The sequence below is a fragment of the Rhinolophus ferrumequinum genome, chromosome 11, assembly GCF_004115265.2.
Source record: "Rhinolophus ferrumequinum isolate MPI-CBG mRhiFer1 chromosome 11, mRhiFer1_v1.p, whole genome shotgun sequence".
NCBI classification, from domain to species: Eukaryota; Metazoa; Chordata; class Mammalia; order Chiroptera; family Rhinolophidae; genus Rhinolophus; species Rhinolophus ferrumequinum.
The window spans coordinates 72166710-72193738 of NC_046294.1; the positions used below are offsets into that span (position 1 = coordinate 72166710).

Below are 27029 nucleotides of genomic sequence, written 5' to 3' on the forward strand. Positions count from 1 at the left end.
CCATTAGCAAATTTATGCATCTAAACTCAATTTAATTGAATTTAATGAGTTTTATTAAATTTTGTGCCCAGCATTGTTGTTTGTGTAGTAAACTCCAGTTATCAGTAGAGGTTGTCCTCCTGAGTATACCAGGAAAAAAAGTTCCAACGAGCCCGTTTACTTGACTCTAGAAGGATAGGGTGGGGAGGAAGCAAGAGAGAAAGAGGTACTTATTTTTTTTGTTGCTCCCCCTAGGAAGATGCCAATAATCCTTACTTGGGGGTTCAACTATGTCATTCTGTATTGATTTATTTTTTTATGTGCAAGTGTACTGTATTGCGCTCCTAGGGCTGCCGTAACAAAGTACCACAGCTTGGTAGCTTAAAACAACAGAAATTTATTCTATCATAGTTCTGGAGGCTAGAGGTCCAAAATCAAGGTATTGGGTGGGTCATGTTCTTCTCTCAGAAGGCTCTAGGGAGGATCCTTCCTTGCCTCCTCCTAGCTTCTGGTCGTTTCCGGTAATTCTTGGCATTTCTGCCTCTGTTTTCACATAACCTTCTTCATTGTGCATTTATGTATCTCCTCTTCTCAGAAGGACACCAGTTCTTAGACCCATCGCAATCCAATATAAACTCACCTTAACTAACTACATCTGCAAAGACTCTAGTTCCAAATAAAGTCCATTCATAGGTAGCTGGGGTTAGGACTTCAGCATTCTTTTTTTGGGGTGGGGGTGGGGAGGACACAATGAAACCCACAACATGAATCAGCGATATTTCTTTCCAAGAGTGGAAAATAGCACCACATTTTCCATAGAGGCAAGGGGTATTGTCTATATTGTTCATAATCCTTACTTCTAACTAAACTCCAGTGCTAAATTGCACATAGCAATATAGTTAAGACATGTGTAAAGAGACGTAGGAATATATAAGCATTTTAGAAGTCAAATAAACCAGTAATGAAAATAGTGAATATTGAGGTGACAAAGAGGACTTAATTTCCTTCTCTTTGTGATGGATTCACTAACCTAAAATGGAATATAAAAGAACTAAATCAGACTCTGCAAACAGTGGAATACTCTAAATGTATTTTCACTGAGGGCAGGTCCAATGAATATAGGGATAGCAAACAACATTACTTAATGTTGAGTAAACATTATGTAATGAATATGCAAATTAGACTTCCTTTTCATATTCACAAAATGGATACAAACACATTTGATTTTGCTTCAACTTTATCTACAATTAAGCCATCTAACGCTTCTGTCAACCCTAGTGACTCTGTGATTATTAAGATCAAATGCATAATATCTTGGTCCACTGAAGAAAAAGAAGAAATCTGTTTAAAAAAAAGAGAGAATATATTGAATTAACTTGTAGAAGTAACATCTCAGATGTTTTCAATGAAAAAGACCCCATTCCTATCCCAAGATAACATTCAAATGCAAATGCGCTATTTTAAAACTTTAAACAAATTTATTACTAGTTTTCTTTTCTACTTACTATTCCTCTGGAAAACTGCATCAACTCTATTTTCTATTCCTTGAAAGGTACTTGCTATGCTTTTTGGATAACCTGGATCCATGAATTGTCTTTGGTTATCATATCTGATGAGAAAAAAAATGTCCCGTGTTTTAAGACCAGAACAGTATATAATGATAATGGTTTTCTCAAACTGCATATAATTTACAAAGTGCCTTCCCACTTATTTTCTCATTCAGTCTTCACAATGTCCTATTTACTGGGACTAAGATTGGTTAACCGCTCTACCTAAGTGTACATACCTATTTATAAAGTATATGGGTATCATTAATACTAAAATGATATTAAAGAGATGCTTTTGATTGCTGGTGCAGTGTTATTTTTAAAAAGAAGAGCTATATTTTCTAAGGCTTTTAATTAATTGGTACATAGTCAGTTTGCCTCTGTCTGTCTCTCTCTCTGGACAAATGTAATAGTAAGTTTACTTACCAAATAGTAAAATTTGGACACCAAATTTTGTAGGCTATCTGGATAATATCTGCTTGAGTATGTTATAATTTAACTCATAAATGAGAATTAGCTTAACTCTTTCTTTGCATCCCACCCTAGTGCTTTAATAAGGCTTGCTATGTTTCATGATACAGAATCTTCAATACTTTTGTGCAGGTATTTTAATTTTATAAAAATGAAATTTTCAAAAGCCATAGCAACATCAATCTTCTTATGAAAAAGAATGCCTATCAAAGACCACCTAGATTTTTAAAACCTTTAGGTGCCTGATTGTTAGTGGTTTGTAGACATGGTGAAGAGATTTCAATCTCTAGTTGGAAAAATAGTCTATCTTACCTCCAGAATTGGTTGTTTACAAAGAAGTATGTTTTTGTCCTGTAGGAAACAGCTCCATCAATGGCTTGGACACTGCTTGGAAAGCCGTAGTTTGATATATGCTTGGGATAATCTTGCTGAATGTCATAGCCTCTCAGAGCCCAGTACTGGTTGCCTGCAAATGATTCCAGTTATATGTTAGATAATGTTCTTCCATTCCTACAAAACAATGTGAATCATTTCTTAGTCTTTGCATAAATTTATCGTAGAAATGAAAATGGGACAAGTAGTCTTTAAAATATCAAGGCGGAAAAGTGAAGTTAATTAGGCTGTGATAGACCAGTGGTTCCCCAGCTCTTATTAAAAAAATGCCAACTGCTTAGTCTCACATTTAGGGTCCCACAATTGGATGTCTTGTCTCATGGGACTTCTAGACAGAGATTAAATTATAGCCTTGGGGAATCTTAGAAAATTATATCTAGGATGAGGGTGCAGGAACACTAAAGGTGATCTATTAAGGTTTCCTCATTTTGTAGATGAGAAAACTGACGCCTGAAGAGGCTACAACCCGCTCAAGTTCACACAGTACTTAGTGACAGAGATGGGTCTCTACCGCGGCTCTAGACAAAAGCCAGTCCAGCGTAACACCCTCTCATTGGCTCACCTCCTCTAAACCTGGTAGGGATCACAAAGAAATCCTTCCCCTCCCTTCAGGCAGAATGAAAATGAGACGAAAACCCTAGGCACTTACCTTTAAATAGGAAAACTTGGTCGCTGTCAATATCCTCATAAGCAGCCTGTATACCAGTTGGCAGGGATGGCCAGAATAGAGAAATAAAATTGAGTTCAACTGTTGGTATCTGAGGATGCCTTCTCCAGAAGAATCTAATGGAACACCAAGGAGAAAATCACACACTATCGACTAAGTAGGCAGCTTCTGAGAGTCTTGGGCTCGTATTGGCCCTTGTAAGATTGCTGGGAAGATATGACAATATAGTGAATACAAAATTTCTAGCACAGTGACCAACATTTGGCCAGTGCTTTATGGTGGTATTGTCCATCTGCTTTCCGAGGGGGTTGTAGGAGTGACCTCATTTGATTACATTTTTTTACTGTCACGCCCTACCCCCCCAAATCTTATTTTAGTCTCCTCGATGATCGTTCCTACAAAATGATGAGAATATTTAGAATATTCCAGCAAAAATAGTACAAGGACACTCAGCCTGTGATTACATAATCACAAAATAGCTGATGGACAATTGAAAAATTCAATCACTTAGATGATTTGCCCTGCAGCTTATTAGGTGAAAATTTCCATTTACTTGACAGAGTTTGAGTGGCATTAAATGATGTTTTGGTGTTGGATAAACCTAGCTATGCAGTTCCCAAGCAGCTAGAGCCTATGTCTGTTTATGTCACCATAAACGTCCGAATGTTCATGAATGTTTCAGTTTTCTTTTTCTGGGTGTTTTGAGTTACAGAGTTACAAAACACTGTAAGTTCCAAAGAGATGATATGTGTAGAATTCAAAGAAAAAACTGAGTGATATGTAATATGAACTTAATTAGAATCCTGTTTTAAGTTATGCCAGTAAGAAATGAAAGGAAGGAATAGTTCACTCTTATACTTGTCTTTAAAGAAAAGCATTTCTCCACGGAGTGTGGTGACAGCGTCAAATGTCAGTCTGGGGTCACAGGTTCTGGGCGTGCTTGGTCCAGTTGGTTGGATAGGGTTATTTGAAGGTCCTGGAAAAAAAAAAAAAAAAAAGGCTTTTTATAAGGATAAGTCCACTGTGATTCTTTATTGTATTTCAGCATTTCTCAGGATGGTGAAGTGTTTTCACATAAAGAGAAAGTTACCAGACCATCACACAGGCATCAAAGTAAGTGTACATTTGGCCCTCTTGATTTTTTTTTTCTAATAAGAGTAATGGTGATTTTCAGAGACAGTTCCAGGTTAAATTGTGAGGTAAAGAAATTTGAATTGAATGCCCCTCCACTTAAAATTCTAATCCCATCTTTCTCACCTCTCTTGCTTCCTCTTTCTGCATTTTTGGTCACTTAGTATCCGATTCCTACTTCCCCTCCAAAATCCAGCTTCAGGGAGCTGATATCAATCTTTTACCCCCACACCATAAATATAAATAAAATCTGAGGAATAATGTTTCTGTAAGTATTTGCATGTAACTGTTTTCTCATTGTAGAAGGGCTATACACATAGTTAAGAGGATTTAAAACATTGATGAGCAAAAGAAAGAGATGTTTTCAGGGGGAAAGGAGTTGGGGAATAGAGACAGTTAGAGTAGGTCTTTTCATTCTTAAAAATTCTACTGTGATGAAAAAATTCCTTGGTTGTGGTATCCTGACCTGCTTGGTTTTATAATGCTGTCCCACCAGAGAGGGCAGAATGCTTTTCCCAGTTCTATTTCATTCCACTCCCATTCCACTGCCTTCAGCACTTTTTAGAGAGCTGCAAATCTCTTCTCTGGTTTCCCGTTCTTATAGGCACTAGAGGGCAGGAGGGCAAGAGGGAAAAGAAATGCAACGGTCTTTCCAGACAGCACAGTGGTACCTCGGTTTTCGAAAGTAATCCACGAGTTCTAAAATGTTCGAAAACAGCCGACAGCTAGGCCTCAGGATCTTGCACTCAGCGGAAGCTGTGTGACATGTTCGACTTCTGAGTCATGTTCGAAAACCGAAACATTTACTTCCGGGTTCATGGCGTTCATAAACCAAAATGTTCGTCACTGGAGATGTTTGAAAACCGAGGTACTACTGTACTTCTTATAACAGGGCCAGAGGCCTCTATATTCCTCCCTGGAAGGTTTCAGTCAGGTCTTCACAAAATGTTTCTATCTCTCCGTACTCCATTTCCAGTCCCCTCCATCCCCCCACAGACAGCAATCTTAATGTGTTCAACATACATACATCTTTTGGTTAGCATATTCTTGAAAATTCCTTTCTTTATCTATGTGCATTTCTAATTTATGTAGTTTCATATATTGTGTAATTTAATTCATACACTATGTAACGTGTATCATTCTATTTCTTTTCCACGAAGCACAATGTTTTAAAGCCCCATATATGTTGTTGCCATATGGACATCTAACTCAGTGCTTCTCACTGCTGCACATGACTCTATGGCATGGATCCAGCACATTTTACTTGAACATTCTCCTCTTAATGGACTCCCAGGTAGCCTCCAACCTCCACCACACAGACAGGACTGCAGTGAACACCCTTGACATGCCGAGGTCTCACAGTGACCTTACCGTAGAGGGCCTGAATGCCGTTGATGTCATCTTGAGGGAGTGCATAAGTGCTGGGTTCGTTGAAAGCATAGTTGGGATACATCAGAGCACCAGGGTCAGAGGAGTGAGAAAGCCCCAATGAATGGCCAAATTCATGGGCAGCAACAAGAAACAAGTTGTAATCTGAAACGCAAGCACGTATGGTGAATGGCTCCAAGTATATCCAAGTGTGGTGGAAATATGATCTCAAGGAATGTAGCTTCTGGGCCAAAACTGCCTGGAGAAATAGCCCTTCCCCTGCCTGCCTTTTGCTTTTTTCCCTGAAAATATGAAGATTACCTGAAAATATGAAGATTAAAAGGAATCAAAGTAGGAGCTGTAGGTTGAGATTAGGTGAATGTAAGCTTCTCATCAAATCTTAGAATCAAGCAAAACTGCTTATATTCTGATTCACATATTTCGTGGGTGTGGACCTGAGGCTTAGAGAAATGATGGCAGAGCCATCACAGGTCTCATGATACTCAGAAGCCCTCTCCTGTTGTGCATCCACTCGCACCCCTCTCCAGTCTTCCAGGCTGTCGGCTCCATCAGTAGAGTCTCAGGAAACATATAGTAACATAAGAAGCCTTCCAGGCAGCAGCCGTAGAGGCAGAACAGACTCACTTATCACCCACAGCTTCGCACCAGCTCTTCTCTCATTCTGAGCTCTCCAAGAAACTTCAGGAATTCTCTACCAAAAGGAGACATATCCTGCCTCATATCTTTTTAATTTCCCTCATCTTTTTAACTTCCACGAGCATAGTGCCTTTAACAACTGGGAACGCAAAAACTTCCAAGGCTCATACTTCTTATTAAACAAAACCCAAGCGCCTTTGCCGAGTCTGAGATCTCTCTACTTGGTTTCAGCAGATATTTGAGGCCTTGACTTCTGAGATGAATCATTTCTTCCAGCCAGTCTATGGGCTGTCTCACAAACACACTGTGCATTTTCTTACGTGCTGACATTTTAAGTCATAGTTGTACTTTCTATATGCTAGGAAGTGTAATATTATTTAATCTTCACAACATTTTAATGAAATATTGTTAGAAATATTTTTACAATAAGGAACTAAAGCCCACAGGTTTTCAATATCTTGTTATTAGTCTTGTAACTTGCAGTGGTAGAGCTGGGGTCAATCCTAGGAATGATGGCAAGAGTTGTGCTATTAACACAATGTTCAACTTCCTCTTGACAAGTAGCCTGGTAAAATTCTACCCATGCTCCAAGATCTACTTTCTTGATCACCATATCCTTTTTTTGCCCCCTGCATTCATGAATGCATTTCAAAAAACATCTTTGAGTGCCTGGGCACTGTGAGAGGGGCTCTGGGTTATTTATAATGACAAACAGTCTGAAAGGGGAGAAGTATACAAAAATTTGAATGGACAGAATAATGAGCAGAGCAGTCAGGATTCTGAGGAGGAGGACCTCATTTCCAGTTGAAAGACAAGATGGAGGTGGCATTTGACATAGCATGGGAAAAGCGAGATTTGGGGTGTTTGAAGTGTGGGAAAGGTCACTTTAGGAAGAGGAAGCAATGAGAGCAAACAGAGGGAAATTGGAAAGCACATGGTGTGTTCTACGAAGAGTGAATGTACGATGTGGCCACTCTATGTGAAATATGAAGACAAGCCATGAAAAGATGAGGTTGGAAAACCAAGAGATTCAGTGTCAAATGAAGGTATTTGGACATTATTTGGTCCAGAAAATGTAAACACTGAAAGTTTTAAGCAGGAGACTAATGTAATCCCAGATGGGCTTTCCAAAGACAAACCTTGCTGCAGTGTTGGAAAAAATTAGAGGGAGCAGAGATTGGCGGTGAACAGTCCAGTTGGGAATCTGGATCATTTAATTTGGATGAGAGGTAATGGCTGTCTGAACTAGTGGAGAGGGCAATAGGATTGCATAGTAGTTATGAGTGTTGTTTATCTTTGGGTATGCACAGCTCTTAGCACAGGGACTTGGGTAGAATAAATGCTCACAACATGTAGTTTGAATAAATGATGGGAGAAAAAAGGCCGAGCAAGGTGAAAGGTTCCTTTCCTACTGTCTTCTAAAAAGTATTCTGTGACATATTCTGTGACATATGGCTTAGTGAAGTACCATATGGACTGGATATCTTTGTCTTTAACCTCAATTCTTCCTTTCATGTGGTCAAATCTTCTTATTCTGAGACTTCTTCTGAAAAAGGTGGCTTGCTATGTAGGGACATATGATTGAAAAAGAGCTAGATGAAGACAAAATAAGTAGATGAAAAAAAAAGATAGCTGCTCTTTTCTAAATAGGGCAATTTTCTAAACGAACTCAATTATTTCTGAATTTCCAAAAATAGGACCTTTTTCAAACATCATTAAATTTCAGAATATTAAAAGAAAGATATACCCTAAGGCAGTCAGTGGTCAGCAAACTTTTTCTGTAAAGGTCCAGATAGTGACTATTTCAGGCTTAGTGACTATTTTCAGTCTCTGTTGCAACTACTCGGCTCTGCCCATGAGCATGGAAACAGCCATAGATGATACATAAACAAGTAAATGTGCTGCTGTTCCAGTAAAACTTTATTTATACAAACAGGGCCATGCAGGATTTAGTCATGGTCTGTAGCTTACTGATTCCTGTCGTAGTAAACTAGGTCAGTAATTAGCCTTAGGACTTTTTTTAAACCTAATTTGACAGTATCTTGAGGGAGGGAAAATTTTAAACGGTCAGTTTGTGTGAGTGGGAAGTGTTACAACAACTTGGATGTGTGTGTGTGTGTGTGTGTGTGTGTGTGTGTAAATTCTAATGTGGCAAATGTTTACTAAGAAGCTGCATGTTGATCTAACGTTGGTTAACTTACTTTTGGAGGTTTTGGTCCATGTTTCTTCCGCATCAAAATGAGCATCTCCTCCAATACCTTGGCCTGGCTGAAAGGCATGAGCAAGGATTCCATTGGGTCCATCAAATGGAGAATTGTCACCGTGATCTGAAATAAAACAATTTGTATCAGGTCTTTGCCAACTCTCATGTTAGCCAGAGAAAGCAAAATTGAGCATGACTGCTTTTAGCCCACCTCTTTGGACAAAAGCAATATTGATGTCTGCTTTTTCCTCGAAGATCTTGGTGAAGGTCAGGGGTGATGCACCACTCCAGACTTGAAAGGCTTTCTCAATAGCTGTGTCCACATCAGCTTTTGACAGTTGTGGAGTATAGTTAACAATCCTTCAAAATGAGATGTATGAAGGGTTCATTATTGTTTAGAACAGCAGTCATTCAACAGCTTGAGTTTCTCCATTTTAAAGTGAGTTGCATACGTGATGAGCTTCCAGTGGAGAGGGTAGAAGGAGGGAGTGCCGGACGTAGGGTTGAAGACAGAGGTGGGCTCTGGACAAGTTGTTACATGTCTTTAAACTCAGTTTCCTTATTTATAAAATGAGGATAATAATATAGGACCCGTCTCATAGAGTTATTGTGGGTGGTTAAATACACATAAAGTGTTTAGTTCACTTCTTGGCAAATAGTAGTATTCAACAAAGAGTGGGTATTAACATCATCATCAAGATGCATGAAAGGTGGGGCTAAATTCTCTCCAGCAATTATTAAACTTTTTTGGGTCCTAAAGTGAGTTATCAGAGAGACAAGCTAATATTGCCATAATCTTCTTTAGATTATTAGAGAAGGGAAACAAAAAATGACAGACTTTGGAGTGAAGACAGCACGTGAGATCTTTATCCTTTCATTCTCATACTCATTCACTAGAATCTGAACTTTACAAGGACAGGGATGTTTATTTATTTGTCTTTGGTGGATCTCAAGTCCTAGAACAGTACCCGGCACATCACAAATGCTCAATAAACACTGACTGACTGAATGAATTTTGAAACTGGAAATATCACCTGTACGTCAGGTTGGCTTGCTTCCACTTGGGGTTTCCTGGGGTTAACATAAAATTGTCCAGGTCAGGTACTCCACAACGAGGTTTTTGCATCATCTCCAGAGTTTCCTGATTTGGCTTCCCCGTCACATTCAACCCAAAGAATTGCTGCATTTCTTTAAGTTTTTCAACAATCACATTTGCGCTGTTCTTTCTTTCAGAGCGGTATCTGGTCGTTGGTAACTGGTAGAAATTTTCTAGGTAATGCTGGACAAAGACAAACATGAGGAAACTTGCTGTGAAATTACCTTCAGTTCTCTGGGCATTTGCATTCCTTTTAAGTTACTGCAGACTTACGAGTATAACAATCTAATAACCTGATAGTCACAGGTATAAAAACACAAACTGTAGGTTGACTTTGAAAGAACAGTACCTATTGGAAAGAAGAGCCCCTCTGTCAGTGCTCCAGTTAATGTTTATGCATAAAAATAGGTATTTCATAAGGGATAAGGTCCAAGTCCTCATGCAAAATGTTAGAATACAATCAGGAGACTGCCTTCTTATTTTTATACAAAAGAATATCACTAACTTTTATTGACTTCTTAAGGGATTAGTTGCATCAGTGCAGATTCTCTTTTAATCCTCTTTTCACTACTGTAAAGAGGATTTACTCATCCTCATTTAAGAAATGGACTACAGAGAAGGAAGGAACTTGCCTAGATGACAATTCATGTTGCTTTTCAAATGAGAATTAACAATTTCAGAAGAACCCAATAAGTTCTGGGGCAACTGCAGTGTCACTGACATTAGCATTTTATCCACCATGGTAACTCTTTGAAAGGGTAGACACTTATTAGGAAGTAAATGTCTGAGGGGCGGAAAGCCAATCATAAGACTTCTTTCTCCCACCTTAAGCATCCTGTGAACACCTGGCGTTTTGCAAGTGACAGGGGAGAGAACACTTTTGTGCTCTCACAGGCTTTGGGATCAGATTGATTTGGGTTCAAATCTTAGCTCTGCTACAAAGTAACTGAGTTCTTGGAAATATACTTAACTGACTTAAGATTCGCTTTAGTTTCTAAAGTGGAAATAATAATACCCCTTTCACAGGGTTGTCGTAAAGCTAAAATGAGATAACATTTGCGAAATATTTAGCAGAGTGCCTTGTACAGAGTAAATACTCAATATACTGTAGCTATTAGCTCAGAAGTCACTACTACCATTGTGAGACACTTCTAAAAAGTAAAAGAAAAAGCAACAAGGATGCTTTACTGAAACTGTATTGCTAAGAAAATTGTGCATGATAAATTTGTGACAGAATTCCCTTGTGTTTCTTAAAAATTTGGCCTGACGTTCATACTGTGAAACAATGGAAGAAAGCTCTGGGTTCTGCTTTTATAGAGCTTCCAAGAATTTATTTATAAACATTCCCATAATCTAGTATATGAAAATCTGATCATACTATAAACAGATTTTAGTTCCTTATAATATCCCGTTCTGATGCTGTTTTGTACAGCTGGGATTTGGGACTATAAAGATAAGTCATCCAGAAACAACCAGACATGTATTAATAGTAACTGGTGCAGCTAGATTAGAAGGGAAAATTTTAGGTAAATAGAGAAAACCATTTAGTTTTGTAATTAAAACCATTCCTTCTAAAAGTATTCCCTTGCTGGAGGTAGCAGGGTTTTCCCAGGGTTTGAAGAACCCAGCTTATTTTCATGCCTGGCTTTTATAGGATCCAGATCGGAAGCCCCCAAATCACTGAAATGGGTTGTTCAAGCTCAAATAAATCATCCACATAATTTCTTTCAGGCTGCTTTAACTAAAAAGAGAACACAACCCACACAATTTCCTAATAATCACCAAGTCAACCACCCACCTGTCAACTTACCTGAATAATTTCTATAGTTTTCTCTTCTTGGGATTCAGAAGGTACTGGAAAAGCCTTGGAAAGCTGCATGTGGAGTATAAACAGAGGTGGAAGCATCATCAGACTGAACATGGCTTTTCCTCCAAACTCTACCTCTCGTGGCCTTCCTCTCTGCCCCTCTGGGTAGGGTCCGTCCCTGGTGGGTGCCCAGACGTTTACAGAATTGTGTGTTCCTCACTCCTCTCTGTTGGCCCTTTAAAAAGCCGTGCCTGAAACAATTGCCACATCAGGAATGTGAAGAAACACAGGTTAATTACAGTCTGACAATTTTGTAATGTTATATCATGCGATTTAGCATCCCCAAAAACGGAGGAGTCTTTCAACGGGAAAAAAATACAATTTGCTACTCATTGCATTTGGGGTTTTTTGTTAGGTATTTACTTTTGCAAAATTGTCTGGTCAAGGAAAAGGAATAGGAGACTAATCCTGAAGTTAATGAACCGCAGTTATCTATGGGTTTGCATTTGCTGGGTATGTAAAACACATGCTCTATTAATTTACGTAGGGGAATATTGTTAGATTAGCAGTAGCTATCTTGGGACCGAGGAGCCCAGTTCAAGAATCTCTGTACTTACTCACCCTTATTGCATGTGAGAAGAGTGTGTCTGGGTGTGTTGTCACAAAGCAGGATTTGCATGGGAGTCTTGGATCAGCTTCAGAAGAATGTGGTTTTGGCGTTAATGTAGTAGAAAATTTCCAGCCTACAGTTGGTTTTCCACGGGAAAGACAAAGAAAGCAATACTGATGAGGATAATAATAAAATTTGTTGAATATTTATTGTGTCCCAGATATACATGCTGTACAAATATTACCTCTTTTTGTCCTCACACGACCTTGGAAGGTAGGAGCTATTATCTGCATTTTGCAGATGGAATCAAATCCAGAGAAGTGAGACGACTTGTAAAGTCACATGCTAAGTTTGTGGAAAAGCCAGGATTCAATTCCAGGTGGTATGTTTAGAGAGACTGAGCTAGCAGCTACTCCCGTGTTTCCCCAAAAATAAGACCTAGCCCGAAAATAAGCCCCAATTAAGATCATCAGCCAGACAGATGCATTTAGTACGTTATGATGATGTTCCAGAAGAAGATGACATGACTGTATTTGAATAAATGTAGATTGTTGTACATGAAAAAATAAGACAGCCCCTGAAAATACGCCCTGATGCGCCTTTGGAGCAAAAATTAATGTAAGACCCGATCTTATTTTTGGGGAAATATGGTATAAGACCCGGTCTTATTTTCAGGGAAACACGGTATCTCAGGCTGCTTTATAGTCTGCACTCAAGTGCCCCAGTTGGCCCATAATAGAGCAGAAGCTCTAGGCCTGTAACAACTGGTTACAGTGGCTTGTGTTCGTGGAGAAAGAGACAGGGAAAGGGAGAATGAGATGCCATATATTCCCCAAGGAAAATGACACTGAGAGAGGATTTGCAGACGATGTGGCTACATAGCAATCTATATTGGTCAGGTGCCCTTGGGCTTACTTTTCAAATCATGTTACCTCATCCCTCTTATTCTGACTCTATGTACATGTGGGTTATGTTACCATAGAGTCTTTTATTCATTTACATATATTTACATATATTCTTAATGGTAGGTATTTTGTGTATAAATATATGTCAACATAGGTGATCTATAACATGTATTAATATGTAAATAATGTCTTTGAGATTTTATGGTAAGTAGTGCCATTCCCTCCTGATGTTTCTTACAACATTTATAAACAACCCGAAGAAATGTGTCTTGGGTTACAACGTATTTGGACAGCAGATTAGTGTTCATGGTGTGGATTAGTGCATTCACTCAGCAAACATTTCCTGCCATCTACCATATGCCAGGGGCTGTGATGGGTAATAGATTATTGGAGATAAGTTAATAGTGGTTCAGATGAAATGTTGTGGGAGTCTGGAGGAAAGAGCAATGTGGGGGACGTGGAATTAAGGAAGGCTTCATGATGGAGGTAGAATTTCAACGGCGCCTTGAAGGAGTAGATTGTGAATAGACAGAAACGTGGTGAACTATTCCCTGTATGCATGTGGTAGCTCTCCCCAACAAGTTGTTCAAGATGTTCTAAGGTCATGATCATGTTAACCCTCCCTGGGTGCACAGTTTAGTCAGATGTGGCTTCCTCCACGTTAGGTCTTTAGTGAAAAAAAAACGTTTGTTTTTTCTGAATAAGAATGCCGTAACGTTGGTCGACCCTATGTTGAGTTATTTTGCTGCACTGACTTGTTTAGAAGATTTATAAATGTATTTTTTTTTCAACATAATGGTAAGTGATTTAGATAATAATTTAACACATTGGTGGACTCAGTTCTCTGGCATTTGTATAAATGTTGTGTTAAAAAGAGTTATTGGGTCTGGATCCCTGACAATAGGTCTAGCCCCAGGGAAGTGGCGGAAAAGGACTCCTTTGTTTCCAGGACCTCTAGCTTTTGTTTTCTGAATCCTTTCTTCACACATTACCACCACTTGCCTGCATGGTTTCTAAGCCTCACCCCTTCTCATGCCTGGAACCCAGAGTTGTTACAGTAAATCCTGCTTCTGGGAAAGGATCAGCTACCGTTATTTATACCTCAGTGTGAACTATTTCCTTGTAAGTCAATTACTTACTAAGAAAACAAAACAAAATATAAACAAAAAACGAACAAGCAAACAAATTAAAAAAAAGAAAAGGAAGCATTGTTCCCTATAAGATCAATTTCAGAGCAAATAAGATGAAGAAAATTTAGTTTTGGACAGAGACAATACAATACAAGGCAATGGAGGCTCTTTCTGTCTCCCTAAGGCCACCCGCTGTAGGTAGCAACCTAGTCTGATCATCTGATGTGCTGGTCCACAGCAGAGATAGCAACTTGTATTTGTATAGCTCAGTTTTGCTTTTGAGACCTTAAGAGATGAAACTAAGCACATAAATATAGTCTGCTTTCTTTCTAGTTAAACAGAAAAAAAGAAAAAAAGACTGGGTCTAGCCAGTTGGGATGGGCATAAGTAGCTGGGAAAGCTGCCTGAAAGTGTGCACATGTGCCTGAATCTTGAAGGATGAGTAGGAGTTTGCCAACAGGGAATGCAGAAGAAACAACAGGCTCTAAACTCAAACGTATACCCAGTGAAGCATGTGGCTAATTTGACTCATATAAGGCAAGGCAAAATGTCCTCTGCATTAGGCATTTTTGAACTTTGATGATCAAGATGGATGTCTACACACCTGTCTGATCAAGTTAACAGGATAATTGTTGGGGTCAGTTGCGGAGAAGGGTAAAGAGCTTTGAACTTGAAATTATACTACCTGGGTTTGAATTGTAGTTCTGCCACTTTCTACTTATGCAATTTTTAGCAAATCATCTCAACTCTTCTGAGCTTCAACTTCCACATCTATAAAACTAGTAAATTAACATCCCCCTTGTACGGCATCAAGAGGATTAGATGAGATAGTATATATAAAAGCTCTGTGTCAACCCTCTAGTGTGGTGTCCTCTTTGTATTATGAATGTGATGAAGTTATGGCCATGCTAGTTTGTGCGTCCATTCTGAGAACTGAGTTAGCAATGTTGAAAAGGTCCTGTTTTCCAGAAAGAGAAGTGCTTCAAAGTTAAGCCACAGAGTGATGAAGTAACTTCCGTACAGCTTCCTTCAGTATCCAGTGCTCAGTGCAGCCAGGAAACATAGGCTTGTAACTTATAGAGCCTTTGCACAGAGTATAAATGGTTAAGTTACAATCACAGAAACCAGCATGCATTAAACGCTGTGCTAAGCTGGCACTCTTTACTATCCAGTGAGGAAAACGTGTATTAATCGTCTGCACTCTCGCTGTAGTACTCCTTCTTAGATATTCACTATTATCTCCTTTCAGCTTCATAACAACCCAAAGAAGTCGGGGTTATTATTCCCACTTTAAAGATAAGGAAACTGAGGCTCAGAGATCTGATTCAAACTTAACTTTCCATTGATGCTTCCTAGTAGTCTCCTTTGTTCTGTCGGTGAGGAAAAATTCAAAATAAGGCAATGGTTCTCAGTCTTAGCTCTATATCAGAATCTGTATTAAAAATACGGATGTGAGCTCTACTCCAGCTACTAAGTCAGAAACTCTGGGGTGGGGCCCAGGCATATACAATTTTAGAGAGCACCCAGGTGACTCTGAGGATGACATAAGAACTTCTATTGTAAGGGAGGATAGAAGACATAGAACAAGAGAGGTGAACATCCACACCTTAAGGATTTAAAAGAAGGAACAATCAACGTCCTGTTGGGGAGATCAGCAAAGTCTCTGCATGGAGGCAGTGGCCCTTGAGATGAATTTCAAATGATGGATTGAATTGTGGCATTTAGATTGGGATGAATGAGGGTGGGATTGGTAGAAACAGAGAGCAAAAACAGAGAGATGCAAAACCTTAGGTTGTAGGTAGGAATTAACACAGTTCTAGGTGATTAAGCATAGAATTGATAAAGAGAAGCAGATTGAGATGGTAGGCTGGAACCAGACAATGGAGGGGCCGGAATTGAACATCAAAAGGTCAACAGCACACAGCCATTGTTGGTTTCTGAGCTGAGTTATACTTACCTGGCGACAGTATCTAGGACAGACTGAGGTGGGGAGAAGCTGTAAATAAGGTGAATAATTAAAGGGTGGAATAAAAGTTTCAGTGCAAGTTCCCGAGGACCTGGCCTTGGGGATGGTCACGGGTCCTCCTCCATGAAGAGGACAGGCACATCTCCCTTCATGCAGGATGGGTGGTGAAGAAATGAGGTTGAAGAGGACAGGAGGGCACCTGGGCCATCACACTGCACATTACTAGGGGCAGCCATTCACATCACAGAAGTAGACTGGGGAGTCCAAACTGGATAATACCAATTGTGTGGATACAGTAAGAGCTGTTGTGTTGGGGATGGCAGGTGGGGGCGAGGTTAGGGCTGGGCTTGACGGCTGTGAAGGGGACTTACAAAAGCTGTGGTAGTAAATTCAACAGGCAGATGAGTCCAGTAAAGCCTGGTTGAGCAGCTGTATTGGCTCAGGCAAGTGAGAAGGTAACTATAGTTAGCAAAGAGAACCCAATCCCTAACTTATTTGTTAGCTTCAAGCGTTTCTATTTCTTCCCCTTTAACACCCCTCCCAACTGGAGAATGTTGAGGATAAGACAGAATGGAGAAAATGTCCCATTGACAGACAGTAACTGTCCACAAACCAGCTTCACAGAGACCTGGGAGAAAAGACCATGACATGATAAGCATTTCCATTCCAAGCTGCTCTGTGTTGGTGGAGGAAGGAAACTGCTGACTGAATTTGCCGAAATTCTCTTCCTTCCTCAATTAGTCCAGCTCTGTGGCTAGGATGTCTCAGATTTCATTTTTCTTGAGCCGTGTGTTTTCTAAATCTTCTCCACTCTTTATTGTCTAACCTCATGCCCAGCTGTACCAAGAGATGACATTACTTCCTACCATAGGTGAAATGCCTCATTTTCTCTCATTTCCATCATGTAAAGTCTGATTTCTCTTGTCTAAGACTGCTGACAACTGTCCTTTGGTGTTGTGTAGAATATATAAAATATATTGTATACGTTGGATTGCGGTTTGCAAAACAAGTTGTTTACTAGTAGAGACGTGAGCTAGGAATACGGCCACACATGTTTGAGACTGATAAAAGTGAAGTGAAAAACATGTTTTTGTGTGAAACCGAGCATAACAAAATTGAGTGGTAATCACGTTCACCAAAACAACTTCCGGTTATCACCTAAGAAGTGAACAAGTCCAAGGAAAAGGATAAAGGCAGAACTCCAGAGCGACGCCATTAGTCTGACTGGTCACTCTGGCTGAGACTCTCTGCGAGGTCCAAGCCATGATACTCCAGGACTCTCTGAAGCTCTTCTTTGCAAGACCAACTTGCCCCACACCTGTTGTGGCCCCAGTCAGCTCTCCCAGACCAGGGACCTTCTTCATCTCGATTGACTCTGGGACGTGGTTTGTTATTAAATTCTATTTTATTCTGTATAACCTTCTGTGCTTCCCAGAGCATTGGTCTCTGGAGGGACTTTGGTTCCCAAAAAAAGCTGTGTTATTCACTCTATCTGAACATGTGTGCCGGGACTTTCTTCCCCACTTGAGTCACGAGTACCACTGTGAGGACAGAGTCCCAGAGAGCAGTTTCCAGGCTCTCGGCCTCACGAGGAAAGATGCTGGTTCAGGTAGTAGATGGCCGTCAGCTGTGGCTAATTGACCATCAGCTGTTACCAGTTAGCCAATTAGCCCCTGATATAACTGCTGCGGCTATGGTGGGGACTCGAGTCAGTCGGTTGGTTGGCAGGCAGAGAAGCAGAGAGCAGGTTGAAGATCATGTAGATCCAGCCTCCAGTGAGACTATAGTGATATGACTCCCCTACCTATGGCTCCATGGGCGTTCCTTTTTGGCGTAGCCATATACTGCGTTCTTATGTGGAGAGGGGGACCAGAGACCCAGCAGGCCTCCCTGCACGACAAATAGTGGAGCGAGCAGGGTCTCCTGCATGACAACCACTCAGGGACATAGGGCCCTGATGAGGGGTTAATGTCCCCTTGACTTTCAGGAAGAGACTGAAATGTAGCAACTGCCCTTCCAGGCACTCACAACAAGTATGTCCATGGATCTCTCTGTATTTCTACCCAGAAACTATCATCTTTATGCATTCTCCCGGCTTTTCTCCCCACCCCCTTTTTGACACTTGCCCCTCTGTCTACAAAAAAATGCCGTGAAATTTTATTAAAACAACAAAAAACAAAACAAAACAAAACAAAAACAAATAGCCTTCTCTCCACCCTGCTAACCACTTGAGTTGCAGTCTTTGCTCTCTTTCCCTCACACTCAGCCTTTTTGGAGGCCTGGTCCGGTGCTCAGTTCCTCAGACCACACACCTGATCCTTATCCCCACCTCCCTGAGCGGCACTGTTGGAGTCGAGGAGAGCTCATTTCAATAAACTGTCTCACGTCTATAGAGTCCCTATTAGATACTGTTCTCACTCCCAACTTAGTTTTATTTTTTTAGTCTAATGTATCAAAAAGACGCTGCATATGCCCTTTGGTGACTGGCTTATCAAGGGCAGTGTATTGGTTTCCTATGGCTGCTGTAACAAATTACCACAAGCTTAGTGGCTTAAAACAAGACAAATGAATTGTTTTACAGTTCTGTACTCAGATGTCTGTTATGGGTCTCACTGAGCTAAAATCAAGGTGTCATCAGGGCTCTATTCCCTTCTGGAGGCTCCAGGGGAAAATCTGTTCCCTTGCTGTTTCCAGCTTCTAGAAGCTACCTTGGCTGTGGCCCCCCTCCCTCCATCTTCAAAGCCAGCACGATTGCTTTCCTCTAACCCTTCTTCCATTATCATGTCTTCCCCTGACTGCTTCTGGGAAGAGTTTTCCACTTTTCAGGACTCGTGTGATTAGATTGGGTAATTTAAGCTACTCTCCCCGTCTCAAGGTCCTTCTCCTTAATCACACCTGTAGTCTCTTTTGCCATGTAAACTAACATACAGATTCCAGGGATTTAGGGAGTGGACATCTTTGGGGCCATTATTCCACTCACCACCAGGCAATAATTTTCAATGGGAAGAGATGGGGGTGGTCAGTTAATATGTGTGGAGTGACTGCACAGCAAAGGTTACCGGAACACCTGTGGGTGCTTTGAAAGCGCTTTAGGAGATTATGCCCTACAATCTCAGGATGATCTGGTCCCCATTTTGACTTTCAATGCCAAGAACATACTATTTGAGTATTTACTGAACACTCATTGTAAGTCAGGTGCTGTAGTACAGACATACCTCTTTTTATTGTGCTTTGCTTTATTGCGCATGACAGATAATATTGCCTTTTTTTTTTTTTTTTTACCAACTGAAGGTATATGGCAACCCTGTGTTGAACAAGTCTACTGGTGTCATTTTTTCCACTGGCTCAGATGATGGTTAATATTTTTTAGCAATAATGTATTTTTAAATTGGGGTTTGTATGTTTGTTTGTTTTTAGACATAGAGCTATTGCAATTTAATAGACTATGGTATAGCATAAACTTAACTTTTATATGCACTGGGAAACCACAAAATTTGTAACTGACTTTATTGCTATATTTGCTTTATTGTGGTGGTTTGCAACCGAACCCACAGTATCTCCAAGGTATGCCTGTAAGTTCCTTTGCAAAGTCACTTTCATGTAAATCTCTTAAGTGTGGCTTTTTAACGCAATATAGAAATTGAGGAACATAGAAGTTAAGTGAATTACCCAAGGTCACACAGCTAGCAGGTGTGTAATGTAAGGTGGAGTGTGGGATCCAGGTTTGGTTTCATCACTCTGACTCCAAAGCTCTTTTCATTAAAGCTCAACAAAGTAATAGACGGGAGTGGACCTTTCACTTTGTAGCTTCTTCAGTTCAAATGTTACAGTAAAGTCACCAAAGGTCTATTCTGACCCTTCCTTCCTCCAAATTCTACAAGTGTGATTGCCTAGTACATGAGGATAGAACTTCAAAGAAGCCTGAGGTGGCAAGCCTGAGAGCCCATATGTGGAATGGAAGTCTGGAGACCTGGATTTGATCCCTCTCTACCATCCACTTCACCTTGGACAAATTTCTTTATCTCTGTGCCTCAGTTTCACATCCCTCATTGGCCACTTACTGCCATGGAACCCTGAGCAACTCACTTCAAATCCTTAAGCCTCAGTTTCCTTATGTATAAAATGGTCATAACAATCAATAGTAACTACATCTTAGGAATGTTGTGAAGAGTAACTATAGATATGCCTGGAAAGTGTTTAGCACACAGCCTAGGACACAGTGCAAAACAAACGATAAGAATTACATTTTTCTGACAAGTGGATATGAAAATATCTCACAGGAATAGCTGTGGGTTCTAAAATGATAATGGATGAAAAGCAGATTATAAACTATGAAATGCTGTTTAAAGAATATATTTTATTTTAAAAACTATTTATTTAAAAACATTCTAGTACTACAGGAATATATGCTAATTTGTTTTAAAAATTCAAACAATTCAAACACAGAAGTATGAAAAATAAATGTGAAACTGCCTAAGCCCCACACCTCACTTTGCTCTCGTTCTCTAGAGGTGACTACTGTTAACGGTTTTGTTTGTTTGTTTGTTTTAATTAGTTTTAGGTGCACCAAACAAAGTAATAGTTAGATGTTTATCATTTATATCCCTCACACTGTGTCAACCCCCGTCCCCCCATCCACTATCCCTCTGACATCGCACACAGCCATTACATTTCCACTGTCTCTATTCCTAATGCTGTACTCCACTTCTTGTAAGTACACACACACACACACACACACACACACACACACATATATAAACTTATAGTTGACTGTTGTCACGCAGCAGTCTAGCCAACTGTCCCCTCATAACTTTCCCTAAGGAAAGAAGAGTCTGTGAGACTGTGCCTTCTTGGGACTTTGCTTCATCTTTATGTTTACACCTCATGTCTCTCTGTCCGGTCCCCAAAAGACGGTTTGCCAGCCAAGGACGGGTAAGATTTCTCACGTGAGGAACAACCTAAGACAGGCGGAACCGTGTGGGGACCCCCAATGAGCTACTATGGAAAATATGGGAAGGAGCATTGCCTCCCCTTCCCCCTGCTTAAAGGAAGCCACTGCTGACACTGGCTTTCCCTCTCACCTGATTGTGAGAGAAGTTAGGAGAGCATAATATCAGCTCTCCCTGTTTAGCTCAACAACAAAGATTTATCATGAGAGACTTATCCCCAGGAGGGTACACACCTTAAATAAGTCATCATAGGACTTTCTGCTCCAGCTGTTTGCAGGCAGGGATAATTGGATTAAATCACCTTTGTGATATGATGGATGAGTTTTACAGACCGTAGATAAGATAATTTTTACTCCCTTGTATAATCAATAAAAGCCACCAGTCGGCCTGATTTTGCGCTCCAGTCTTTCATGACTATGAGACTCTTGGCCCTCTGAGATTCAACTGCATTAAATCTCTGTTTCTTTCTTTCTTAAAACTTGACCTAAAGCCGCCCTTTCTCGTTCCCTCAATGCCCGTGTTGCGCTGAACGCGACAGTTGACATTCATTATTGTTCAGCTTAAGCTTCAGGTGTACAGTGCAGTGATCAGGCATCTACATCTTCCCTGAGGTGGTCTCCCTAACAAGACAAGTGTCCATTGGCTACCCTATAAAATCTTTATGACATTATTGATTACATTCCCCCAATTAACTTTCATAACACCCTGGCCATCTTGTGGTTACCCACTGTGCTTTCTAAACCCCTCACCTTCCCCCTTATCCCCAAACCCCTCCCATCACAGCCCTCAGTTTTTCCTCTATGTCTCCGAAACTGTTTCTGATTAGTTCATCCACTTATTCTTTTCTTTAGATTCCACATATAAGTGAGATCATATGGTATTTGTCTTTCTCTGTCTGACTTATTTCACTTAACATAATGTTCTCTAGGTCCATCCATGTCGTTGCAAATGGTAAGATTTCTTTCTTCTTTATGGCTGAGTAATACTCCATTGTATAAATGTACCACAGTTTCTTAATCCAGTCATCTACCGATGGGCATTTTGGTTGTTTCCATGTCTTGGCTATTGTGTATAGTGCTGCAATAAACATAGGAGTGCATAAAGATTTTTGAATTGGAGTTTTGGATTTCTCCGGATAGATACCTAGGAGTGGAATTGCTGGATCATAAGGTAGTTCCATTTTCAGATTTTTGAGATACCTCCATACTGTTTTCCATAGTGGCTGCACCAATCTGCAATCCCACCAACAGTATACAAGCGTTCCCTTTTCTCCATATCCGCGCCAGCACTTGTTGTTTGTTGATTTATTGATAATAGCCATTTTGACCGGGTGAGGTGGTATCTCATTGTGGTTTTTATTTGCATTTCTCTGATGGTTAGTGAGGTTGAGCATTTTTTTCATATGTCTGTTTGTCATCTGTATGTCCTTTTTAGAAAAATGTCTCTTCATGTCCTCTGCCCATTTTTTAATCAGGTTGTTTGTTTTTTTGGAGTTGAGTTGAGTTTTTTATAAATTTGTGATATTAACCCCTGATCGAACATATCATTGGCAAATATCTTTTCCCTTTCAGTAGGATCCCTTTTTGTTTTATTGATGGTTTCCTTTGCTGTGAAAAAACTTTTTAGTTTGATGTAATCCCACATGTTTATTTTTTCTCTTACTTCCCTAGAGCGAGGGGATATAGCAGTAAAAATCTTACTCCAGGTAATGTCTGTAAAGTTTCTTCCTATATTTTCTTCTAGCAATTTTATGGTTTCAGATCTTGCATTTAAGTCTTTAAGCCATTTTGAATTTATTTTTGTATATGGTGTAAGGAGGTGGTCCAGCTTTTTTTGCATGTGTTTGTCCAGGTTTCCCAGCACCATTTATTGAATAGACTGTCTTTACCCCACCATAAATTCTTGCTTCCATTGTCGTAGATTAAATGGCCATATAGGCATGGATTTATTTCTGGGCTCTCTATTCTGTTCCGTTGATCTATGTGTCTGTTTTTATGACAGTACCATGCTGTTTTGATTACTGTAGCCCTTGTAGTATAATTTGATGTCAAGTATCGTTATACCTCCCACTTTGTTCTTATTTCTCAAGATTGCTGAGGCTTATCCGGGGTCTTTTATGGTCCTATATAAATTTTAGGATTATATGTTCTATTTCTGTGGAAAAAGTCGTTGGGAGTTTGATAGGAATTGCGTTGAATACGTATATTGCCTTGGGCAGTATGGACATTTTAACTTATTAATTCTTCCTATCCATGAACATGGTATGTGTTTCCATTTATTTGTATCTTCTTTCATTTCTTTCTTCAGTGTCTTATAATTTTCTGAGTACAGATCTTTTACTTCTTTGGTTAAATTTATTCCCAGGTATTTTATAGTCTTTGAAGCAATTGTAAATGGGATTGTTTTTTTAATTTCTCCTTCTGATGTTTATTGGTATATACAAATGCATACTGTTAACATTTTGATATGTTTCATCCAGATAATTTTCTGTCTTAATGTCAAAGATTAAAGATTGTTATTTATTATAGAAGAAGTTTCCAGGACTATAGTGTGTCTACAGTGTAAAATGGTGTTGAGAAGCAAATCAAAACCATAGAAGACTGTGATCACTCAGGGTAGGTAATGGTGGTCATGCCTACATAAACCAGTAGAGGGCGCTCAAAGTACACAGTGATATTTAGTCAGGTCTACAGTCTGAAATAGAAATGGAAACACAGATAGTCATTATTATCTTATTTAAGGAAGATCAGCCCAGGGTTTGAACAAGGCAGGTTAGTCAGAGCCCTGGGCTTTCGAGAGACTCAGCCAAGGCTTATTAAAATGTATAGTTTGCTGTAGGAGAGGATACAGAATGAGAAATTCTGTAGAGTGGCCACAAATTCCCTAAGCACACAATTTGTCCTCCAGAAGAACATCTTCTTACTGCCATATGGTGGCTAGCAGTTTTAGAAGGTCTCTGATAGAACCATAAATGGTCACACAGTGGCCACCACACAGCTTATTTGAACATGCTTCACAGTTTGTCCTACGACTGGTCTTGAGGCAACAAGATAGTATAGCACCTGAAGCTTTCTCACTTGAGAAGAGGTTCTCAACAAATTCAGTGGAAATGGACCTCATATGTGGAGGAGGGTGCTCCCCAAAGTCCAGGCACATCCCAATTTGCTTTGGAGCGTGGTAAAACAAAAAACTGTAAGTCTGTTAAATAACAGTTGAAGACTTGATGACTACCTACCAACAACAAGAAAGAGGCCCAGAAGAACCTGCAAGAAAATTGATATTTGTGTAGCGACTACAAAGAAACATAGAAATGTTTTCTTTCATTTATGTCCTCCACTACTACCTTGGTCTGAACCACAATCATCTCGTGCCAGGACAATAGGCCTTCTTGTTTTTATTCTTGTTACTCTATAATATATGCTCAACACAGCAGTGAATATACACTGCTTTGCTCAAAATGCTGCATGGGCTCCCCATTTTGCTCTTACCCACAGTGAAAATGTAACTCCTTCCAATGGCCTATAAGAACCTTAGCTCAGTTCCGACTCGTGGCTTCTCTCACTCTTCTGGAGCCACACAGATCACCGAGCTTTTCCTTGAACCCATCAGCATGTCCCATCTTAGAGCCTTGGCCATGGCTGTTGCCTCTGCTTGAATGGTCTTCTTCAGGTATTCAAGTGGCCATTCCTGCCTCTCCTTCAAGTCTTCCCTTAAGGGACAACCTGTCAATGAATCCTAAGCAGACTATTCTAATTAGTACAGCGATTGGTTGACTTCCCCTCTCCAGCACTCTTCATCCCCCTCCTCCTGTGTACTCCATCCCGGAATAGTTGTCATCTTCTTATATACTTTGTTTTAAAATTATATTTTCTATCTATTATCTGTCTTCCCTGAACTGAAATGTAAGCCCCATGAAGACAGTGTTTTATTATTTTGTTTACTGATATATCCAAAATGCCTAAAACAGAGAGCATCCATACAGTAAGTGATGAGTAAGTACTTTTCAATTAACACATACAGGGAATCACTTGATACGATATTTACTATGTGAAAAATCTAAGCTATAAAAAATGTACAATATATTTTCATATTTATAAAGACAAATATAAGTATCAAAATATTGGAAGTTTACAATCCAAAATATTAACAGTGCTTATCATTGGGTAGTATGATTACAGATGATTTCTGTTTTATTTTTGGAGTGCTTAGTATTTTTCAATTTTTCTTTCCTTTTCTTTTCTCCCATTTCCTTCCTTCCCTTCTCTTCCCATCCCCTCCCTTTTCCATTTTTCCTGTTTTTCTGAACTCAGACATTCATTTTGTTAATTGTAGCCCTCAGTTCAGGACACACTATCCTCATTAGTCTATAAATGATTCCTTTTATTATTTTTATCATTGTTTTCCTCTTTACCCCAAACTACAGGTCAAATACACCCCTGAATGTAATGCATTTAATATTATCCTTCTATTAGGTTGGTGCAAAAGTAATTGTGGTTTAAAAGGCTAAAAATAATTTCAAAAACTGCAATTAGTTTTGCACAAACCCAGTAGTTTTCCTTCCAAATGTTCATTTAAATCTGTGTGTATTTTTGAAAAATCTATAGTATTGTTTTGTGTGGATTTTATTTTGTTTTCATAGATGGCTTTGCACTTTACATTACATTGGTGCCTCCTTTTTTGACTAACATTTTGTTTTTGGTCCATGTTGCTCTAAAGTCATTCTAGTGTACCAGTGTACTACCAGTGTACTACTAGTAGTAAATTCTAGTGTACTACTTCTTATTGCTGTATGGTATTCTTTCATATACACACACACAGACACACACGCGGGCGCGAGGTCGGACAATTAAGTTCGCGAACTTGTTGCTCCTATGTTGCTAACCTTATTTGATATCAGAGGGATTATTCATTATGAATTTGTACCAACTGGACAAACAGTTAACCAACTTTACTATTTGGAATTGCTAAAAAGGCTGCGTGTAAAAGTTAGATGACCTAAACTTTTCACCAACAATTCACGGGTCTTGCATCACGACAATATACCAGCTCACACGGCACTGTCTGTGAGGGAGTTTTCAGTCAGTAAACAAATAACTGTGTTGGAACACCCTCCCTACTCACCTGATCTGGCCCCCAGTGACTTCTTTCTTTACCTGAAGATAAAGGAAATATTGAAAGGAAGACATTCTGATGACATTCAGGACAGAAAAAGAGTCCCAAAATTGCTTTGAAGGGTGGACTAGGAACTGGCATCAGTGCATAGCTTCCCAAGTGGAGTACTTTGAAGGTGACTGTAGTAATATTCAGCAATGAGGTGTGTAGCACTTCTTCTAAGATGAGTTCACGAACTTAATTGTCACCTAATTGTCCAACCTCGTGTGTGTGTGTGTGTGTATGTGTGTGTATCACATCCTTTTTATCAATTTCCAAACAAAGGCCACCCATACAGCTACTCGCTCCTTGCTCTCACAAATGGTTGTTTAATGGTTATCCTCCTGCTAGTCTCCTATGGACCATGATCAGAATTCATACCCAAGAGTGGAATTACTGGGGTTAGGGCATAGGCATTCTTACAATACAGCCAGATTTTGATTCACAATGGTTCTAGCAATTAACACTCCTACCAACTATGAATAAAGGTTCATTTCCCTCATGTTTTTACCAGCACTTAATATTATTGGAAGTTCTAATTTCTGCCATTTTGGTGAGTATAAATTTGTATCTTGTTTACATTTGTTTTTCTCTGATTGAAAAGTAGGATTGAATATCTCTTCATATTGTCTTGCTATGCAAATTTCCCATTTTGTCAATTGCCAGTTTATTTTGTTGGCCTGTATTTCAATTGGATTCCTTATCTTCTTCTTGTTGAATTGCAGGAGTTCCTTATATGGACCACATATTAATCCTTCCTTAGTTTCCTATGTTTCAAGTATTTTCTCTGTCTTTCAGTGTTTCTTTGCCTTTGTTTTTAACGTCCCTCATTTAATATAATTCTTTAATTCAAGGCAGTCAAATCTATCAGCTTTATCTCTTATGGTTTATGTTTCTTTGGTGTTGTTTGAAATATTCTTCTTCACCTTAAGGTGGCAAAAATATTCATTGTTTCTCTAGTTTTACATTTCACACTGAGATCTTAAAATTCATTCAAAG

The 27029-nt window shown here is 39.6% G+C and overlaps 1 protein-coding gene across 1 annotated transcript; it reads right to left on the reverse strand.

The window, feature by feature from the left end:
* Positions 1-356: 356 nt before the first annotated feature.
* Positions 357-11553, reverse strand: MMP8 (matrix metallopeptidase 8). Its single transcript, XM_033121870.1, has 10 exons — positions 11323-11553; positions 9451-9695; positions 8628-8776; positions 8415-8540; positions 5560-5721; positions 3916-4033; positions 3040-3173; positions 2310-2463; positions 1485-1588; positions 357-1320 (listed from the first exon to the last, which is right to left on the reverse strand). The coding sequence occupies exons 1-10, from the start codon at positions 11431-11433 to the stop codon at positions 1217-1219; spliced, it is 1407 nt and encodes a 468-aa protein (XP_032977761.1). The 5' UTR covers positions 11434-11553; the 3' UTR covers positions 357-1216.
* Positions 11554-27029: the final 15476 nt, after the last annotated feature.